This window comes from Sinocyclocheilus grahami, unplaced genomic scaffold (genome assembly GCF_001515645.1).
Source record: "Sinocyclocheilus grahami isolate Dianchi unplaced genomic scaffold, SAMN03320097.WGS_v1.1 scaffold428.1, whole genome shotgun sequence".
In the NCBI taxonomy this organism is placed as follows: domain Eukaryota; kingdom Metazoa; phylum Chordata; class Actinopteri; order Cypriniformes; family Cyprinidae; genus Sinocyclocheilus; species Sinocyclocheilus grahami.
In genome coordinates this window covers 463,121-483,992 of record NW_015505607.1, presented here as the reverse complement: position 1 = coordinate 483,992, position 20,872 = coordinate 463,121, and the positions used below count along the sequence as shown (strand labels likewise).

At 34.8% G+C, this 20,872-nt stretch overlaps 1 protein-coding gene across 3 annotated transcripts in view; it reads right to left on the bottom strand.

Annotated features, from left to right (window-relative positions):
* Window positions 1-1,367: 1,367 nt before the first annotated feature.
* Window positions 1,368-20,872, bottom strand: part of arhgap42a (Rho GTPase activating protein 42a) — a 24,759-nt gene continuing 5,254 nt past the window's right edge. Inside the window, exons 4-25 of one of the 3 annotated variants that reach the window (XM_016233328.1) lie at window positions 15,090-15,161; window positions 12,440-12,541; window positions 12,234-12,344; window positions 11,876-11,980; window positions 11,504-11,633; window positions 10,920-11,020; window positions 10,718-10,827; window positions 10,509-10,568; window positions 8,920-8,998; window positions 8,209-8,248; window positions 7,986-8,048; window positions 7,203-7,277; window positions 6,389-6,473; window positions 6,246-6,304; window positions 6,033-6,138; window positions 5,745-5,904; window positions 4,507-4,675; window positions 4,042-4,437; window positions 3,101-3,257; window positions 2,931-2,990; window positions 2,482-2,561; window positions 1,368-2,309 (exon numbers count right to left, since the gene is read on the bottom strand). In XM_016233328.1, the coding sequence (XP_016088814.1) occupies window positions 2,221-2,309; window positions 2,482-2,561; window positions 2,931-2,990; window positions 3,101-3,257; window positions 4,042-4,437; window positions 4,507-4,675; window positions 5,745-5,904; window positions 6,033-6,138; window positions 6,246-6,304; window positions 6,389-6,473; window positions 7,203-7,277; window positions 7,986-8,048; window positions 8,209-8,248; window positions 8,920-8,998; window positions 10,509-10,568; window positions 10,718-10,827; window positions 10,920-11,020; window positions 11,504-11,633; window positions 11,876-11,980; window positions 12,234-12,344; window positions 12,440-12,541; window positions 15,090-15,161 (2,409 nt within the window). In that variant the 3' untranslated portion in view covers window positions 1,368-2,220. Of the gene's footprint in view, window positions 2,310-2,481; window positions 2,562-2,930; window positions 2,991-3,100; window positions 3,258-4,041; window positions 4,438-4,506; window positions 4,676-5,744; window positions 5,905-6,032; window positions 6,139-6,245; window positions 6,305-6,388; window positions 6,474-7,202; window positions 7,278-7,985; window positions 8,049-8,208; window positions 8,249-8,919; window positions 9,011-10,508; window positions 10,569-10,717; window positions 10,828-10,919; window positions 11,021-11,503; window positions 11,634-11,875; window positions 11,981-12,233; window positions 12,345-12,439; window positions 12,542-15,089; window positions 15,162-20,872 lie in introns of all 3 variants that reach the window. The other 2 variants (XM_016233329.1, XM_016233330.1) reach the window with 2 other exon arrangements.

Genomic DNA, 20,872 nt, shown 5'->3' with positions numbered 1-20,872 from the left:
AGTATTGAGGTTAAAGGTCCCTAAGATGATGATGATGTCAGAGATAAACACCTCATAGTCATCCAAAGTAAAAGCAAAAATCCATACAAATGACACCCCAAAGGGGAAGTTAGGGGAATTAGTCAGATACTGATTGTCAACAATACTGTGTGTCATGCTTTATGTGTGTGACTGCTTACGCATTTAGTCACTGAAGTGTACATGATGCATTGTACAGTACAAAGGCAAAGTGAAGTAATGTTTTCAAATTGCAAAATGTGGAAGTTTGGTCACATTGTCACATTTCATGTTCTCTCAAGTCATATAATGTGACGTGTCTATAGAATGTAAAGCAGGCTTAACATTCTATCGAAAACCTTTTAGATTTGAACTCAGGTGGCAAAGACAGCGATAGACAGACAGACAGACAGACAGATAGATAGATGAAAACAGGTCAAAACACAATCAAAGGAACCCAATCAGTATATAAACTGACATTTTAATAGTTTAAAAAACAAACAAACATGAAATTACTTTGTAAATGATGTTAATAATAAGTATTATAATCTGTATAAGATATATATTTTTTCATTTCAACATACTGAAATGCTAAACCAGTGTAAAATAAAATACAGCAGAACCATTACTTGAACAACTGCATTTTTGTGAGCACAAACTAGAACTAATTGCAACTAAGACAAACTTTAAAACATTTGAACACTGTCAGAAATATTTTCTTGTTTTTGATTGTACTTCATTAAGAAAAAATGCACTATATTACGCTCAACAAATATATTCAGTATAAGCTGAAATAGCTAAAGATCACTACAAAACTGACAGCACATTAGTATAATAAAATAAGTTTGCAGTATATAAGAAATGTTTGGCTCATAACGTTCATTCAAGACATATTTTGTTTAAATTTAGAAGAAAAATGTTAAGGACACAAAAATGTTCTTAGTAAGAAACAGTCGCAACTAAAAGTTACCAATTTTCTATTTAACCTTTAGAAATTGTATGGAAAAACAATGAGTGCTAAATCATTTTGGAAAAAAATTTACCAAAAAGATTCAGCAATTACTGAAATGAAAAATGACCTGCATCTACCAAACATGATTCGACTTTTGGCATCACTGAAAAGAAAGTCAATAAAACATACTTCCAAGAATTTCCCAAATGTCACATTGGGAAATACATTATCATCTGCTACTTAATATGTCACTAATTAATGCATATGGTACAGGTGCAGTTCTTCCTCTATATAATACAAATCTATTCAGCAGAACCATTACTTGAACAACTGCATTTTTGTGAGCACAAACTAGAACTAATTGCAACTAAGACAAACTTTAAAACATTTGAACACTGTCAGAAATATTTTCTTGTTTTTGATTGTACTTCATTAAGAAAAAATGCACTATATTACGCTCAACAAATATATTCAGTATAAGCTGAAATAGCTAAAGAACACTACAAAACTGACAGCACATTAGTATAATAAAATAAGTTTGCAGTATATAAGAAATGTTTGGCTCATAACGTTCATTCAAGACATATTTTGTTTAAATTTAGAAGAAAAATGTTAAGGACACAAAAATGTTCTTAGTAAGAAACAGTCGCAACTAAAAGTTACCAATTTTCTATTTAACCTTTAGAAATTGTATGGAAAAACAATGAGTGCTAAATCATTTTGGAAAAAAATTTACCAAAAAGATTCAGCAATTACTGAAATGAAAAATGACCTGCATCTACCAAACATGATTCGACTTTTGGCATCACTGAAAAGAAAGTCAATAAAACATACTTCCAAGAATTTCCCAAATGTCACATTGGGAAATACATTATCATCTGCTACTTAATATGGTCACTAATTAATGCATATGGTACAGGTGCAGTTCTTCCTCTATATAATACAAATCTATAGTTTCCTTCAGAGCTGTACCGCAACAATGATCAGAGAGTTATGAGCTCATGTCTACAGTTTTGAAATATCAGAGCCCATCAGCCCATCATGCTGGGCCACATATAAATACAGAAATGTGTTACTACAGTCACACAAGGTGATATTTACATTCTGAATAAACTTGATCATTTACAACAGTTAATGATCTGGTTATAATATTAAGCAAAAACTATTTACATTCAGTAAGGCAGAAATGTACATATAAATGACCCCTTTTTTTTTTGCAGAAATGAATACCATGGATACCATGGACTTTGCTTTTGCCTGTTCTGGCCCCATCAGAAGAATGCCACATAATTATCTGGGATGAGTCCAGTTTTGCCATCATATGTCGCTTGGAGCCAGCCAGGTTCCACTGAGGGATACACTGCATGAACATAAAAACAAACAGTAAAGAGTCAAATGTAGCAGAACTGAGTACACAACATTCTACACAGCCTTTCATGTTTCTGTGTTTCCATCTAAAAGTAAAGTACTGCTCACACTGTATCCTTAGAAACAGAACACAGCATGCCGTTTTAAAGAGAATGTGTGGATACCGTTGGAGAAGTGCGCCCCCTGAGGAAAGCTCAGCTCATGACTGTGCTCCGCTTGACAGGGATACAAGGCTTTAGCCTCTCTGTAAAAACACCAGAGAGTTAGAGAAAAGACAACTGTGGAAACTTACTAATATCTTCAACAACACACACTTATCTTTTGACTCTGTTGGCTGTTCTTAGTACAGGAAATAGAAATTCAGTTATATTACACAACATTTGAATGCCTGTCATTTAAATGGTTCTACACACATTTACTTGATTATGTTTTCAGTGTCCAACCCTCAGCCTTTTTATCACATTTGACCAATTTATTTGTGATTAATATTTTATTATTTACAAAGAATGGTAGGAAAAAGCACAAAACAACAACCAACAACACCTGAACTAAACAGAACAAACAGTAATAAGGATAAATAAAATGTAATAATACTCTTAGTCTGACTCAATACCTTCCCGTTGTGCACTGGGAAATCACAGGACTCTCAAAGATTGCTGCCCGGGAGGCCACACTGGGGGAAGAAAAAGCATGGCGCATTTGATACATCAATGATACATCAACTGAGATCAGTGTAACAAACTGATTTTACATTATAAGATCAGTGAGAAGGTTCTTGCTTACACAGATCCCGGTCTCTGGTAGCCATTGCTGGCTGAGGAGTCAGCTCTGTATCTCACCGTCTCTTTAGGAGGAAGCTCTGGCAGATGGAGGGACTTGAGACCGTCTCTCTGACTGCGTGACACCAGGCTCTGAATAGAGCCGTGACAGCTTCTGAAACCTGAGCGTAAACACACAAAAAACACACACACATTACAGATTGGCAGATATATGCTACATTCATACTTGAGGAGAAATTAAGTGCAAAACTGCAGGGAGAATGAGTTTCGCTGATGGCGTTGTTTATTTGCACATGCGGTTTGTGTGGTTCTAGTCTGTAATGACTTGCTTATGTTCCTCTATTGTACGTCGTTTTGGATAAAAGCATCTGCTAAATGCATAGCTGTAATTGTTAATGTTTGTGAATGGTTAGTGGATAAAATGCAAGATTTTGTGCTGGGTGTTGAGGCCATGACACACCAAACTGATATCAAAGAACTAGGGCCGATAACAGCCAACTCTGTAGTCCTCATGTTGCATGCATCTGGTCTAAAAAGTTGCTTGAACACATTGCAAAGACCGTTGCATGTCCATTATGTGCCTGCGTTAGAGAAAATAACCGTCTACACCAGCAGGTGGCAGTAGTCTATACTAGTCATTCATTTTGGAAAACTAGGACCGTTTTTTACACTAATGATTGATGGTTGAAGAGTAAGGAGAATAACCTCAATTGTACCCCACATTTGAAAACGCTTATTATTGCATTTATAGAGTGAATCTTTCTGTGATTGTTTACAGTGTAATGGAAGTCACACCTATAACTCACACAAACTATCTTGGGTTTTAGGAAAAAGGTGGATAAGTCATGTTGATCACTTATTTCATTTCAGAAGGTCATGAAAATATTTGCGTATTGGAATGCCCATACATTGCGCAAAAATGCAGGGAAACTTATTTGTTCTTACCCTCAGAGATGTGGAGTGAAGTGAGAGAAGAGCAGGTGGACAGACTGTGTCGTTCTTCCCCATGATCCTCCAGTGTTTCTCCTAGGGTTGTCTGGAGGAGCTCTGAAGCTGGAGAGCTTCGATCACCTGGACTTGTACTCAGTGCTTCTTCCCATTCTCCATCAGTCTTGTTGGCGTCCTCTTTGGAGCTGGAATCGGGGCTGGTGGTGCAAGCCGGGCTTTTGGGCCCGTTGGAGGAGGGAGACGAAGTGGTCCAGCACAGACTCCCTGATGCCTTGTGTTTGGTACGTGACGGGGAGCCAGTCTTAGAGCAGCTGTTCTGCTCCGAAGAGTGAGACGAGAGAGACTCCATACTGCCCATGGGAGTGCTACTCGGACTGCTGCTGAACGTGTCACCTGATTGAGAGAGGGGGTTAGGTTGGCACTCTAATAGAGGGACTAATGTCTGTATTTGGAGACACTCACTGTCAGCATCAGCTAGGCACAGGGTGGGAGGGTACAGGCCTCTGGATTTGCGGGACCCTGAGGACAGGCAGATGGCTTTGCTGCGGCGGGCACTGGCACTGGCACGAGACTGAGAGTGAGACTGAGGCTGCGGCAGAGGGACGTTAGGGTCTGGAGCTTGATGAAATATCTAAGAAAAAAAGACAAAAAGGTACTAAGTGTGTTTTTGATCCAACCAAAGAACATTAGATTGAGAATGAGATGAACTAAACTATATAAAGACAGATATTTGGAGTTGAAAGGTAGGGATGCACAATCTATCTGTAACATGTTGGTTTTCACTAGACACACTATCGTTCAAAAGTTTGGGGTTGGTAAGATTTTGTTTTTAAAAGAAGTCTCGTATGCTCATTAAGGCTGTGTTTATTGGATCAAAAATGCAGTCAGAAAAGTAATATTGTGAAATATTATTGCAATTTAAAACAATGGTTTTCTATTTCTATTTATTTTTGAAGTGTTATTGATTCCAATGATAGCAAAGTTGAATTTTCAGTTTTCGGACGATCCTTTCAGAAATCATTCTAATATGCTGATTTGGTCAAGAAATATTTATTTTTATTATCAACGTTGAAACGAGTTGTGCTGGTTAATGTTTTTGTGGAAACTGATAATTTTTTTTTACAGGATTCTTTGATGAATATAAAGTTCAAAAGAACAGCATTTATTTGAAATAGAAAACTTTGTAACAATATAAATTCCTTTTCTGTCACTTTTGATCAGTTCAGTGGTCCTTGCTGTATTAATTTCTTTGAAAAACAAATGTTTCTACATTTATTTTACATTATTATTTATTTTTTTATTTGTTTTGTTTTTATTTATTCATCTATTCATCTTTACCTCTGCTAGCATCTAATGCTCACTTAAAGAAAAAAAAGAGTTATAATTTAGTAACACTTGAATGTAATCTTTAGCTAATCTCAAAACGAATACCTATATATATACGAATACAATAATGTTGTGATGCCTAAATTCACTTATAGCATTTAGCATTGATTTTAGTATTAAGCATTTTGTTTAATTTACACAGTTTAAACAGAATTGTCCATTTATTGTTTATTGATTATTTTATTTTAATATTGGTGCATCCCTGTTGAAAAGCCTTGTAAGGTTATTCAGAGAAGCAATTCTCATCATTTATTTGATAATTTGTTCCTCTATCGGCATGCTTTCTATTAAAAGATCATTGCTTGCTTAATCACCTTGTCGTAGTTTTCTATGAGGATCTCTACCACAATATTCTGAAACTTGATGTTCATCATGGCAGCAACTGTCTCTTCTTGAGAGCGCATGAGTGTTGGGCCAAAAATCACACCCAGGTTAGACACGGTCATCAGATTCTTCTGACTATGTGTGGAAACCCTGTCAAAAACAGCAGAAAAATAGTTTCACAAACACCTTGGTTAGCATCACCTTGTGGAATTTGAAGTGCACACATGAATAAATGTACTAGATGTGCAGTTTCTACTTCAAGAACCAGAGTGTCGTACACATGTAGATGTTTTATTAGAATATCCAGCATCTCTTTATTCTTCTCGGGGAGCTTGTGGACGAGGGCGTGAACAGCACAGACCCTGTAGTTCTGATCATCAGACTCTAGAAAAAAAAATGAAAATAAACCAAAGGCATCCAGTCATTAAATAAGCAAATCACAGACGGACACGATGAAGAGTTAAAAGAGCAAAGAACATGCTAAAACTCACTGACTGCCATGATGAAGTCTTTGTGGAGTCTGTAGGTCATGAGGGGCTCTGCCAGACACCTGCAGGGAACAGAATGACTTCCTGTTTTTCCTTGATAACATGCCATTTTAAAAAATGAAATGTTATGAGGATTATTTAAAAACCTGAGGTAATTCTTCAGGCCGCTGGTGATGGTCTTGTTATCCCAGGTGTCTGGATCAAGGTCCATATCTGCAGGAGCTTTGGCCGCTGGAAGGGTCAAATGAACTTGTGTTAAATGGAATTTGGTACAGTTACTATTGGTAAAGGTTACTGTAAATAGTGTGTATTTCTAACAGACAAACTATTTTTAAAACAATACAATAAAATTGTACTATGTTAAAGTCTTCATGTAAAGAAATGTACCAGGTTTCTGTAAGCAAAAAAAAAAAGGTTAAAGGGATAATTTGCCCAAAAATGAAAATTCTGTCATTAATAACCCTCACCCTCATGTCGTTCCAAACCCAACAAATTAAGATCTTTCTGACCCCGCATAGACAGCAATGCAACTGAAATGTTCAAGGCCCAGAAAACGTAGTAAGAACATCGTTCAAATAGTCCACGTGACATGTGGGTTCAACCGTAATGTTATGAAGCTACGAGAATACTTCTTGTGCGTCAAAATAATGACTTTTTTCGACAATTCTTCTCTTCCTTGTCAATGTCCGCCGCCATTCATGACAGTACCACAACGCATGTTGAACCACTGATGTCACATAGATTACTTTAACAATGTCCTTACTACGTTTTCTGGACCTTGAACATTTCAGTTGCATTGCTGTCTATGCGGAATCAGAAAGCTCTCGGATTTCATCAAAATATCTTAATTTGCATTCCGAAGATGATCGAAGGTCTTATGGCTTTGGAACGACATGAGGGTGAGTAGTTAATAACAGAATTTTCATTTTTGGGTGAACTATCCCTTTAAGATTTCTGTACCAAATACTGAGGTCATCAGTCGCTGGACTTTAGAGTTAACTCCACCTATTCTGTACAACCCCATTGTGTTGATGCCTAAAAGAAAAAGACAATTTGGTAACATTATTTTACGGACCAGTTTTCACCTTTAACTAGTTGCTTATTAGCATGCATATTACTAGCATATTGGCTGTTTATTAGTACTTACAAAGCACATATTAATGCCTTATTATTCTGCATGGCCATATTTTAAATCCCCTAATCTTACCCCACACCTACACTTAACAACTACCTTTCTAACTTTTAATAAACAGCAAATTAGTAGTTTATTGAGGCAAAGGTCATAGTAAATAGTTAGTTAATACTGAAAATTGGACCTTAAAATAAAGTGCAATAAAATGCAATAAAACAGAAATATTCTGTTAGTTTACCAAAAGCTTTAGTTCATGTAATATCTAAATACACTGGTTGTATAAAGTTAATTAAATAAATGATTAAGCATTACTGAATTAACCTTCAATTCAGTTACAGCAATGAAAGTCATATTTTTGTTCAGACATACACTATCACTCAAAAGTTTGAGGGCAGTAAGATGTTTTTTTTAAAGAAGTCTCTTCTGCTCGTTAAAACTGCATTTATTTGATCAAACAGCAACAGCAATATTGTGAAATATTAGTACAATTTAAAAAGCTGTTTTCAATTTGAACATTTTAAAATGCTATTTATTCCTGTGATAGGAATGTTGAATTAATATTAATATGTCATACACTGCATGAAAAAAGGTGAAGATAAAAGCAGACTAACCTCTGGTTTCCACAAGCTCTATACACTTCCTTAAAAAATTAAAGCCTGCTTCATTTAGGAATGCTGTAGACACAGAGTGTTTATGTTATAAATTTGAGGCCAATTCAGGTGAACTATTTTTGAAAATTCTTATGACTTAACATGCACATGGCCAAATGAAACAGTTCATCTCACTGTATATACACCTAAATGACAATTAAGTAGAAGGGAGGAATGAACTTACTTTCCTCTTTCTTGCTCAGAAGTGCTGGAAGAGTGTAAATCTAGAAGAAATCAGCATATGTTTATAACACACTAAAGATAAATGCTATTAAAAGCATATACATTAATGCATTATATTGCATAATCCTTATCTCTTCACAGAAAATAAATTATAGGGACGAATATACAAAATACAATTTATAGTTTCACAATATAAACATACATGCACTAATATTCCTTTGTATATAAGAAACCAAAAACTCAGCTAAATAATAACAGTGTAATGAGGGTCAAATGAGTTGAAGCCAATCAACTATAGCTGACAGCATGCGAGTCAAAACAAAGAGTCATTAGCGAAGTGTAAATTCTCAGCTGTCATCTTTTTCCTGTCCATGTGTACACTATCCACTGCCTGGAGTTCAAAGAGCCTGTATAATAACAATTACGAGTCTAAAATGTAAAAAGCGAGTCAGTGGTCTAAAGAAAAAAAGAAAACCTCTTTAAAGTGTAAAAATAAAGACAGTTCAAATGGGTTTCCCTATCTGTCATCGGTCAGCCAAACAGATACTCTCTACTTGTGCCATTGGTTGAGCCAAGAAAAAAAGACTGCCACCCTTTATTTTACTGTCTTTTACAGTTGTCTTTCAAGAAGTCGTAAAGTTCTTGTACTATGAACCGACATATGTTAATCAAACCGAGAGCAGTCTCATTTAGGCTGGGTGGTTGCTCTTACCGGCTCTTTTCCATCCATGGCCTCCATCCACAGTCGTCTGTTGGATTCAGAGAGAGCCTGAAGGGTGATGATCCCATGTCTGTGGGACACACTGATAAATGTTAACGCTCAACTACTAAGTGCAAGGTGTCAGAATTTTGCATTTTGTTTCTTTTATTTATTTATTATTCAGGATTTTTAAAAACAAGTTCTAAGCATCATGCCTACGAATAATGAGATGTTTCCAAAGCCTGCAAACCAAATACATATGCTGCAGTGTAGCAAAAAGGAAACAGATTAATGCAAGCAGTATTATGTAGCAGTTTTTCCCTTCACTGCAATTCACCAACTCCACCACAGCATAAGAAATCATATTTTCCCTGAGTTGCGAGGTTGGAGACTGAATGAATGACATGATTTAAAGGGCCAGAAACCACAGAATGAAACAAACACACACCTTTCTTTTGTGTCATCAACACTAGCTGTACACAAAACCAGTCAAACAGCGCTAAAATTATAGTATGAATAACAAACCATGGTTCTTATGAACTGGTTCTTTTAAAGGAATAGTTCACCCAAAAATGAAAATTTGCTGAAAATGTACTACCCCCTCAGGCCATCCAAAATGAGTTTGTCCTTTGCAGTGAATGGGTGCCATAAGAATGAGAGTCCAAACAGCTGATAAAACCATCACAATAATACACAAGTAATCTACATGACTCCAGTCCATCAATAAATGTCTTGTGAAGTGAAAAGCTGTGTGTTTGTAAGAAACAAATCTATCATTAAGAAGTTTTAACTTTAAACCATCACTTCTGTCCAAAATATGAGTCCGTACTTCATAACAACAGTTCCTCCAGTGAAAAAGTCCATCCCCTGTTGTCCACTCACATCAAAATCCACCAACATATTTGTTTAGAACTGCATTGGACTGTTTTTGCTTGGGCTTGATATGCTGCGCATATTTCTCTCATTCAGACAAGATGACTTCACTGGAGAAAGCAATATTATGGATAGGACTTGTTAGCTGGAAGCAACAACTTGAAGTTAAAAGCATCTTGATGAATTTATTACAAACACGCAGCTTTTCACTTCACAAGTTGATGGACTGGAGTCATGTGGATTACTTGTGGATTATTAGGATGTTTTTATCAACTGTTTAAACTCTCATTCTGATGGCACCCATTCACTGCAGAGGATCCGTTGGTGAGCAAGTGATGTAATGCTTAAACTTATTTAGAAACAAACTTATTTACCTCTTGGATGGCCTCAGGTGAGTACATTTTCAAAAATGTTCAATGATTCAGTCAAAAAGGCTGATTCACTAGTTATAAGTCTAAATAAGGGGATAAGCGTAAGATCAGTTATTTAATTAACAATCACTTATTGAACAACATATCTAAATTGAAATTAAGTTTGTTTTTTGTAAATAGTGATAGAAAAAACAGCAAAATGTCACAAAAATGTTTGACTATGTTTAAAGCACTGTTATATAGCATTAAAAAGTCACTTAAATACTCCACGTTCAGGGGAAGGAAGCTTGTTTTTATTAAAAGTGATTTTATTATTATTAGAACACGCCAGCAGTTTAGGATAAAAGTGCAACATACCGATGGACTTTATAGAAACATTGCAGATAACTGAACAGAAGCCCTTCACAGGGGTTACCTCTTCAGTTATGAGGAGAGAAAAGAAGAAATGGAAGAAAGGAGAGTATTGAAAATGACAGACTGAAGAAAGAATTAAACACAACGTAACTCTCGTCTCCTGCAGCTCTCAAATTTCTCTCAATGTCATGTGTGCCATTATGTGAACACACCTTTCCACCACCTCAATGTCAAAGCAGAATCGCTTGTCAATAGAGTCAGTCCTCCGTCTGATGCAGGACTTCAGCTTAAACATCTCAGGGGGGCTCATGATCAGTCCATTCTAGACAATACAAAACAACACAAAACAAAATATATCTTAATATGGGAAAGAGAACTTAAGCTAATAGCATTTAAATGCTGAACATTTAATACCTGTTTTCCTCCAGATTTGAATTCGGAGTTGCTCATCGTAAACATTTTGGTTCCTTTCTCATACGTGCAATAATGTCGACTCCACGTGCACCCCAAGGGTCCTTCAACAGAAAACAGGTTATCATTAGTGCATATGAATTGTTCCAGTGAACAAGAATTTATATATTGTATATTATACATCTATTTCAAAATCGGTATTCTAAATGTACTCAACCATTTGGTGTCAGTAAGTTTTTTTTTTAATGAAATTAATCACACTGAAGAATGGAGTAATGGTTACTGAAAATTCAGCTTTGCCATCACAGCAATAAATTACAATTGAAATATATTGAGACAGAAGGATGTTATTCTAAATTTGACAATATTACTGTTTTTATGGTATTTTTAGACAAATAAATGCAGCCTTGGTGAGCATAATGTCAATTTTTTTTAAATAAAAACACACTTAAATTATTATTTTAAAAAAATCTTTATTTCTTAATTTAAAAACTATACATATATTTATTTATTTATTCATGTAAAAAAATATTAATATATGATTTTATTATTAGTTATGACCTGGACATGCTCAGGGGAATACTCACGCTTCTCCTGCACATAGAGGAAGCCCTCCATGGTCCACTGTCCTGGAGCTTTAAAGTCCTGCTCTGCAGACCTTATCCTTCTCATCAAATTCTCAACTTCCTGTCTTGTGCTCTCGAAATTATTTCTTGTCTTCAGAGGGAACATCAAAACAACAGTCGATTGGTTCTAGAGGGACATCACTGGACTCCAAAGTACAATTCCTTCCATATGCAGCAATAAAAACTGGATATTCTATTATACTGCTTACAATTCACACAATCAACAATTTTATGCATGTTTAGCTCTACACAATGGCCTTTATACAAACATAATGCCTTTGTTGGCTTATTGACAAATCAATATGTCAGACCAGGTTATCCAAATGCTCTTACATTCTGCAGGTTGAACTGCAGCTGTTGCTTGTATGGCTCAAACTCATGTGCCAGTTCGTAACCCTCATGATAAAAGGTGAATAATCCCTGGAGGAAGGCCAGCAGCTGCGAGAAAGACAGTTTGATCAGTTGTATAAAAGCACTAACACTCATAATCATGCAGTACATTCAGAGGTTGTTAAGAGATGCAGGATGTGGCTATCATCATCATTTTCTTTCTGATGTTACAAGATGTAATAGATTAAAAAGCAGTGTAGCAATTTCCCCTCAGTAACAGGAAGTCTTCTTCGTATTTCTCATCTCCCCAAACAAAAGCTGCATTCATAGTACTGCAGAAATGGAAATAGGTGTGTCTTACCGGCTCTACAAACTCAAACTTCTTCCTTTCTTGCACTTCTTGGATTTTGAAAACATATTCCAGGGAGGCGTCATAGAAAATCTGTCTTTCCTTATTCATCTGGGTGTCTGCCTATAATCAAAGCATTCAGTGAGGGTAAAAGAAATCGTTCAAAATTGATGTTATATTCTGGATATTTTATTTCAATAAAGGAACATTCAAGTTACCTCCTGCAAAAGTGACTCTTTCTTTCTTGAAGACAGGCTTAAGTGCTTCTCCAACACCATGTAATGCTTCTCTGTCTCCTTGTCAAATTTCTTCTTCCCTTCCTTCAAAAAAAAAAAAAAAAGGTTGGAATTCCCTGCACTGTAATTATTATGATAAATAGTTTTTGCAGAGATAAGATGTTATATAAAACGTTACACTTGTAAACAAACACCATATAGGAGTCTCGTGAAAACATTAGGAGAGTTTTCATTTGTTTATTTTCATTCGATAGGTCTGATAGTCTAATAACCAGTAGATGGCAGCCTCACATTTGACTTCAAGTGACACTTAGTTTACATTTAATATTCTGCTGAAAGCCTGGCCTACAGATTTACGCCAAATTCAAAAGGACATTTTTCATTATATATATTCATTACAAAATAATAAATTATATACATTATATAATATATCATATATTTTTAACAGAGCAGCAATTTTTTAAGTAGATATTATGAATCTGAACAACTATTTATTGTGGATAATTTGACAATCTAGTATGAACCAGCAAATACAGGGAACAAGGAAATAAATGAGTGACACAAAAGCTCAGCTGAACAGGAGTAAAGTGTCACTTCAGGACATGTGTGGCATGCACACGCTTCCTTAGTCACTGAGGTACCATCAGTTATGAGTGTGATAAAGCCGATGATTCTGAGTACCCATGTAACCACAGATAAATCAACAACAAACACAGCGTGTATTTTCAATTCTATGGGAATTCCTATGGCTCTAACTGAGGCTCAGTAAAGCTGTTTACAGTAGACAAGCCCCCCAGTCTTTTTGAGACTGCAACTGAAACCAGTTTGGAGATGTTTGTTTTTCCTGTTTGACATCAGCCCAACCTTTCCCATGACCCTTTAATGGACACGCCGTCTAAACCAGAGACTGGACAGCCAAACAACAAACTGATGGAATCTCATTTTTGACATGCTTAGTCCAGTTTCTAGGCCCATCTGCTGGCTAGCAATGACATCATTCTCTCAAGGAATGTATGCTTTCTGTTCAAAGATTTTAAAAAGACTTCTATGCAAGGAATTTTTAAGAAAAATATCTATGCATGAAAGAAACACTTCCAAAAGTATCATAGCAGAGGTAGCCAAACATCTTTATAAAAATGTTATATATATATATATATATATATATATAATGCATTTATACATACAGTATATTTTATAGTATGTAGACATAAAAAAAGAAATAATATGCATGCACACTAGCATTCAAAAGTCTGGGGTCAGTAAGTTTTTTTTAAATAATATATTTATTTAGCAAGAATTTGTTAATTTTTTTAAATATTTATAATGTTATAAATGCTGTTCTTTTGAACTTTTTTTTTACTCATCAAAGAATCTTGGGGCCAGATTTACTAAAGAGGGCACCAATGAGAATCTCAAATGTGTTCTCAAATCTGAATCTCAAAAAGTTCTGTAGCTGTCTGATCTACTGACAAGTGCGCACATATAAAGAACAGCATCTGGTTTAAGACATGCTTTTTTTTTGGCCAGTAAATAATGGCACAAATACCAGTAAATTGACTACAGCAAACATTAGCAATTAGGTCAGCCGCAAAAATGACTGGGTCCATGCCATTTCAAGATTGTTTGCGCTGGCGCAAGCTGTTAGTAAATGTGTCCCTTGATCATGAATCTTGCCATGGTTTCCACAAAATATTAAGCAGCACAACTGTTTTCAATATTGATAATAATAAGAAATGTTTCTTGAGCAGCAAATCAGCATATTAGAATGATTTCCGAAGGCTCATGTGACACCGAAGACTGGATTAATGGCTGCTGAAAATTCAGATTTGCCATACCAGGATTAAATTACATTTTAAAATATTTATTCAAATAGAAAAGTTATTTTAAAATGTAATATGTTACTATATTTTTTTATCAAATACAGCCTTATACAGTACGAGAGCCTTCTTTTGAAATAAAAACTCTTAAAAAATGTATAAATATTATAATATTTAGAATATATAAATATTATTTTTACAGTTATCATTCAGCTGTTTGTTCCAATTCTGACCTACTATTTACATATTATAAGTAGGGAATTGATTATGTGTGACTGTTTTGGTTTGAATATGTGCACAGTGCACACATCTGCGGGAGGTTGAACAGCCAGGCTGCCGTTCCCTTTGACCTCTATCATGTCTCAATGTCTAAGTTGAGCGAGTTCCTTCACAGCGCTCGCTTAAGAGCATTGGGCCAAAACGCCCAAATAAGGCATCAAGAGTTTTGGCTCTGGATCCTTGAGCTCAAAAGGCAGCGCTCCAGCTCTTTTAATATGGCTGGAGGGGCCACATTCACAGATCATCAGGGCTCCCATGCAGCACAACAAGCTAATCTACTAGAAAGAGTAAAGCTTTAACTTTAACATGCCCTCTTGCACAGCGCTCACAGGCCGTTTCATGTTGGTCAATGTGGCATTACAGTATCTGGTCATAATTTGACTGAGCTTGTCTTCAACAGGTGTTTGCAATTTCCCTCCTTCCTGCAGGGTTTCACAGACCTATATTGACCGTATAGGATCCTGTCGCAGCGTAGGTAAAAATTACTTTCTGCTGACATGTAGTACATTAACTCACAATGGGGTTTAAGAACTTACTTTAGCCGCTCCGATCTGCTCTTTGCGAAACTTCTCCAGCGGTGTGATCAAGACGTCATCAGCGTTCTGTATCTAAATAACAGAAAAAGCAACAAAAATCTTCAAACAGTCAAGTATGACAAACCAACACTTATGAATCATCCATCAAAAACCTTTAACTATATAATAAAATATTACAAAATATTCAAGTCATTGATGGAAATGTTTGCTTTGTACTTAACAGCATAGAGACTGTCTAAATTAGCCATTCATTCTACCAGTATTCATTAGTATAAGGTTTAATATGGGTAAAAAAAAAGATGAGAATTTCACAAACCTACATCAAAATAAAAGAAAAATCATTTTAAAATAAAAGTCTGAATGGAAAACATTTTTTTATTTATATATATATAAAATAAATGACAAAAAATATATAAAATAAAATAAAAATAAAATAATTTTATATATATATATTGATTAAATAAAGAAAAAAATAAGAAACACTTGCAATATTTGTAAATAAATTTCAAGTTTTTCCATCTTATTAGTTGATGGAAGACAGCAACATATGCTTAAACCAATGTGGTGAAAGTATTTAAAGTTAAAGGGTAAACATTACAGTCCATTAATAGTTAACAGCCGGCACAGTGCGTGAACGTATCCAAGGAAAATACTTTTATTTACTGTAAAATAACGGCGCTATAATTAGTACCATTTTCATGTAGGCACTCCGAATGGAAAAACACACAATTACATATACTAGTTCCTTTTATACACTTTCCCAGGAGCAGCACGGAGGACTTCATGTCTCGCTGGAGAATTGGTCAAAATAAGTTCCACATGCTTGCCTTTGCTCAGCCGGTGGCAGCACTGACCGTCCATCTCTACAGGCTCCATCCACCCACATCAACATTAATGGAATTTGCACTTACAAATAATAGAAATGTACAGACTCCAAGCAAGTCCAGATGTACTCTATATGCTTTAAAAGGATGTAAGTGACAACTTCATTTAAGATATGAGTGCATTTCCTGTTCGGCTCATGGTGCACAGCTGAGTCTTTCCCTATAGTGTAAACCAACAGCATATTTATACTAAATTTCAGTTCGGTTTACCGCATACATGTTATACATAAAATGCTAAACTTTCATTTTAAACTTTTTAAACAAGTCAAACAAGCTTGCCTTACACAAACATCCATGACAGGCTTATAAGCATCAGACAGATGAGCTGCACATGGGACATATAAGAGTGGCCACAATAAAGAAAAGGGAAAATCTTTTAAAAATCAACTTTAAACAAATTTAGCAAGATCTTAGAAACGGACTCTTTGTATTCATGTATGGTTTTGAAAAATGTTAATACCATTTTCAAATAAATAATACATGCAAATAACCGTACGTATCGTTATTATTTTCAAAAATGCTTTTAAATGATTTTTTCCCCAATGTAAAACATGTTTGTTTTGTTTGTTTTCACAAATATCAAGAATTATAAATTCAGAAATATCATTAGATTTTTGGGGAGTCGCATCACATGATATTTCACAACCTCAACTAACCTTGACTTGTCATAAAAGGGTCAAATTATCTGATATTTAAAAAAAATTCACTGACCTTGACACAGTCATGAGGGTCTGCATGGTATGATATTACTTCCTGTTTTATGTCTCTATATGTTGGTCAAACAACATGACTTTAATTTGGCAGACAAAAGTTTTAAAATATTAAAAAGCAGTGAAGCATTTATGTTAACATTTTTAAATAGTAGTAATAATAATAATAATAATAATAATAAACTACACCAAACTACTTACAGTTGCACCACCCTGACAATTTATGTCTCCCCAAGATTATCCCTTTTAATGCAGAACTGTAAAATAATATCCATAATAGCAGAGGTGTATTAAAGTTAACATTTGTATGAATTGCTTTTTTAATGCATGTATAAATAAATTGATAAAAAGCATCACGTCATTGACCCACATTGAACTAAACTGAAGTCAACAATAAGCACTCATCTCATTAAAGCATGAGGCCTTTCAGCACTTCAGATACAGCAGAGTGCCGAGCGCTGAGTGCAGACAGTCACTCTGCTTGCTCAAGAGTTTCTCCCGTCAAAACTTCCCATGGCTCTTTTTAGCCAGAGAGGAAACTCACTTCTTACATCACTCCGATCCATCATGTGGGAAAATGCCTCCCACTTAAAGCAGAGCATGTTGGCAGTGCGCCTGAGATAAAAGTCCCTCTGGATATGAGACGGTCTACTAATCTGGCAGAACACAATGGCAGAAGTTCAATGAAACACTACTACAGTTGTGTTTACATAATGATTCACTGTTTTGTGAGACACTAGACCTGACCGTCTCGGCACCATGCTCCAGTAACACAGAGTACTTCCCATCTGCACTCCTGTGGGAGGGCAATGCATTTACTGGGAGTTATTCACCCCTTGGCTCTGTTATTGTACATCTATGAATGAAAAGGCCCTTGGGAACTTTCTCAGCTTGACCGAGGTGTTTGTCATCCTGAGAGGCCCAGCGCAGGAGCCTGTGAGACTGAAACGTAACACAGCCACGGTCTGCAGGAAGTAAAGAAACTGTAGGAGGCTGCTGGGTAATTCTTCCCCTGGGGCTTTTCACACAGCTCTGCAGACCCACTCTCCTTTCTCCAGTGAACAATGGATGGGACTGAAACTGCAGCCTGGGTGCTTGCGGACTAGGGCTGTCCAGGCAAATGCAATATATTTCATATCCTCTTGCACAAATCAAGTCTTTCCTTTGAGTACTGACACATTTTGAATATAATCCACTTTTAGGGTCATTTCTTTTATTAATCTTATAAACGTTGTACAGTGTAAACACAATTATTACTTTCGTATTTTGATAAAAGGTTAAACCAGACTTTCAGCAATAGCTCAAAACCCTTAATTTATTAATTATAACTTTTATAACTGATTATCTACACAAAGCAAGATAAACAGGATGTGCAATAGGACAGAAATAAACATCTAAATTTAGCAGCTTCTAACTGATCTGATTCATTTATTCATTCAGCTTCTTTTGAAAATTTGATAATCTAGATGTCTGTAATTTTATCAAACTGGATAAACTATTGTAAAATAAATGAAAATCAAACCAACTGACACCACAAAATACCACAGAACCAAACCAAAAATGCTTATGCCACTGATGATGTCACTAGATGATTTTACTTGAATATTTCTTTGTTAAGGGTATATTACAAAACTAACAAGATGGAAAGTGAAACTGAGGACAATGGACAAACCAATAAACTGATCGAATTAAAACTATATTAACAAGAAAACTTCAATTATAGCTAAAAAAAGAGAGAAGCAATCTGGAATATTTCTTAATAACTGGCAGGTCTTTATCTAACAAGTTACAAAATGTCAAAAATGGCAACAACTGCTCAAACCAAAGTAGTTAAAAAATTTTTTTATTCAGCCGTATATGTTCACTTCACTGAGACATTGTAATAAAAGAAAATTATACATTTTTCTAATTAAGATATATAATGGGGACATGAATATGTGGAGCAGGAATGACTCACTAATATGATATTTATTGCACAGGGACGTATTACTCAGGTCTCTCACTGAGAAAGGAAACAATGTTGTGATCTACAGACTGGAAAAGCAATCATCTGAAGGTATGAGCCAATAACACAAAGTGTCATGAGTGGATGACCTAAGGTTTGACCTCAGCCTTTTTATTAGACATCCAGACACAAGCCCAGAAGCAACAATAGAGATGTTTGTCTTTGTTACAATAGAGGCTGCTGTCTTACAGTCACACCATTACAGCTAATAACTTGGGTTGCGTTTACAAGACTTCAGTTTAGATTTGGGCAGAAGTCATTCTGCTCTATAAAACGATGACTAATAAAATCATGACATGTTATCACAAAAAAAATGTTTGTCCAGAAGAAAAATTTTTGATCACTTAAACATTATGTGTATGTACATAAATATCAAATATGGCTGATCGCAGCTATCAGAAGATACAAATATGTACATTACCATTCAAAGGTTTGGGGTCAGAGGAAAGAACTTATTAAAGGATTGAATTGATCAAAAGTCACAGTTAAGACATTTATAATTTTACTATTTCTATTTCAACTAAATTCAAATTTTTTTTTAATTTTCTATTCATCAAAGTATATTATATTCATAAAAATGTATCACTGTTTTCACAAAAATATTAAGCAGCACAACTGTAAACAACATTGATATTATTTTTGAGCACCAAGTCATTCTGCTCTATAAAACGATGACTAATAAAATCATGACATGTTATCACAAAAAAAATGTTTGTCCAGAAGAAAAATTTTTGATCACTTAAACATTATGTGTATGTACATAAATATCAAATATGGCTGATCGCAGCTATCAGAAGATACAAATATGTACATTACCATTCAAAGGTTTGGGGTCAGAGGAAAGAACTTATTAAAGGATTGAATTGATCAAAAGTCACAGTTAAGACATTTATAATTTTACTATTTCTATTTCAACTAAATTCAATTTTTTTTTAAATTTTCTATTCATCAAAGTATATTATATTCATAAAAATGTATCACTGTTTTCACAAAAATATTAAGCAGCACAACTGTAAACAACATTGATATTATTTTTGAGCACTGAATTAGTATATTATCGAATTATACACTCAGAAAAAAAGGTACAAAAGCTGTCACTGGGGTGGTACCTTTTCAAAAGGTACACTTTTATACCTTTTAGGTACTAATATGTGCCTTTATGGTACCAATATGGACTCTTTAGGTAAAAAGGTGTGCCTTTTGAAAAAGTACTGCCCCAGTGACAACTTTTGTACCTTTTTTTCTGAGAGTGTAGAATGATTTCTGAAGGATCATGTGACACTAAAGACTGAAGTAATGACTGCTTTGCCATCACAAGAATAAATTACATTTTAAAATGTATAAAAATATAATTTTTTAAAATAATATTTCACATTATTACTGTATTTTTGACTAAATAAATACAGCCTGTGTGAGATTTGCCAAAAAAATTAGCCCAGGTTTTTGAACGGTAGTGTATTCAAACTATATTATCAATAAAAGAAATGTACAGAAAAGTGTCTCATGAATCCCAAACAAAGCTGTATGTTTGTTAACATGTGGTTAGGGATATGCCGGTATCAAATTTTTATGTTGCGATTAATTGCTAATGCTTTTATCACGGTATACGGTATTATCACAATATTGAAATTTAGTTAAAAAAGTGCTGTCATAATACAGTATAACAGGTTTAATAACTTTTTTCTTATAACAAAAATAACTGAACATTTAAATGCAATAAAGCAATACAGAAAAACGTATAAAGTTACAAATTTTACACAGATTAAAGTGCAAAAGAACTATAAAGACCAATAGGTATCACTTTACAATAAGACCTCATTAGTTAACCTTAGTTAATGCATTAACATTCACAATGAGCAATAGCTACATTTGCTACAGAAGTTATTAATCTTTGTTAAAAAAATACAAGTCTTAGTTCATGTTAGCTCATTAAATAACACCACAGCTGCAACTTTCGATTTTAACAACCTGTTATTAAATATAGGAATAAATATTGGAATACCTAAGATTAATGAACGTTCAGAAGAATTTTTCATTGGCAGTTTATGTTAACTAATGAATTAACTAATGTTAACTAATGAAGTCCTAATGTAAAGTGTGACTGAACAATAAAGAATCAAAACACTTTCAAACAATATCGAAGGCATGTTGTAGTCCAGATTAAAATGTAAAAAAGTTTGAAAA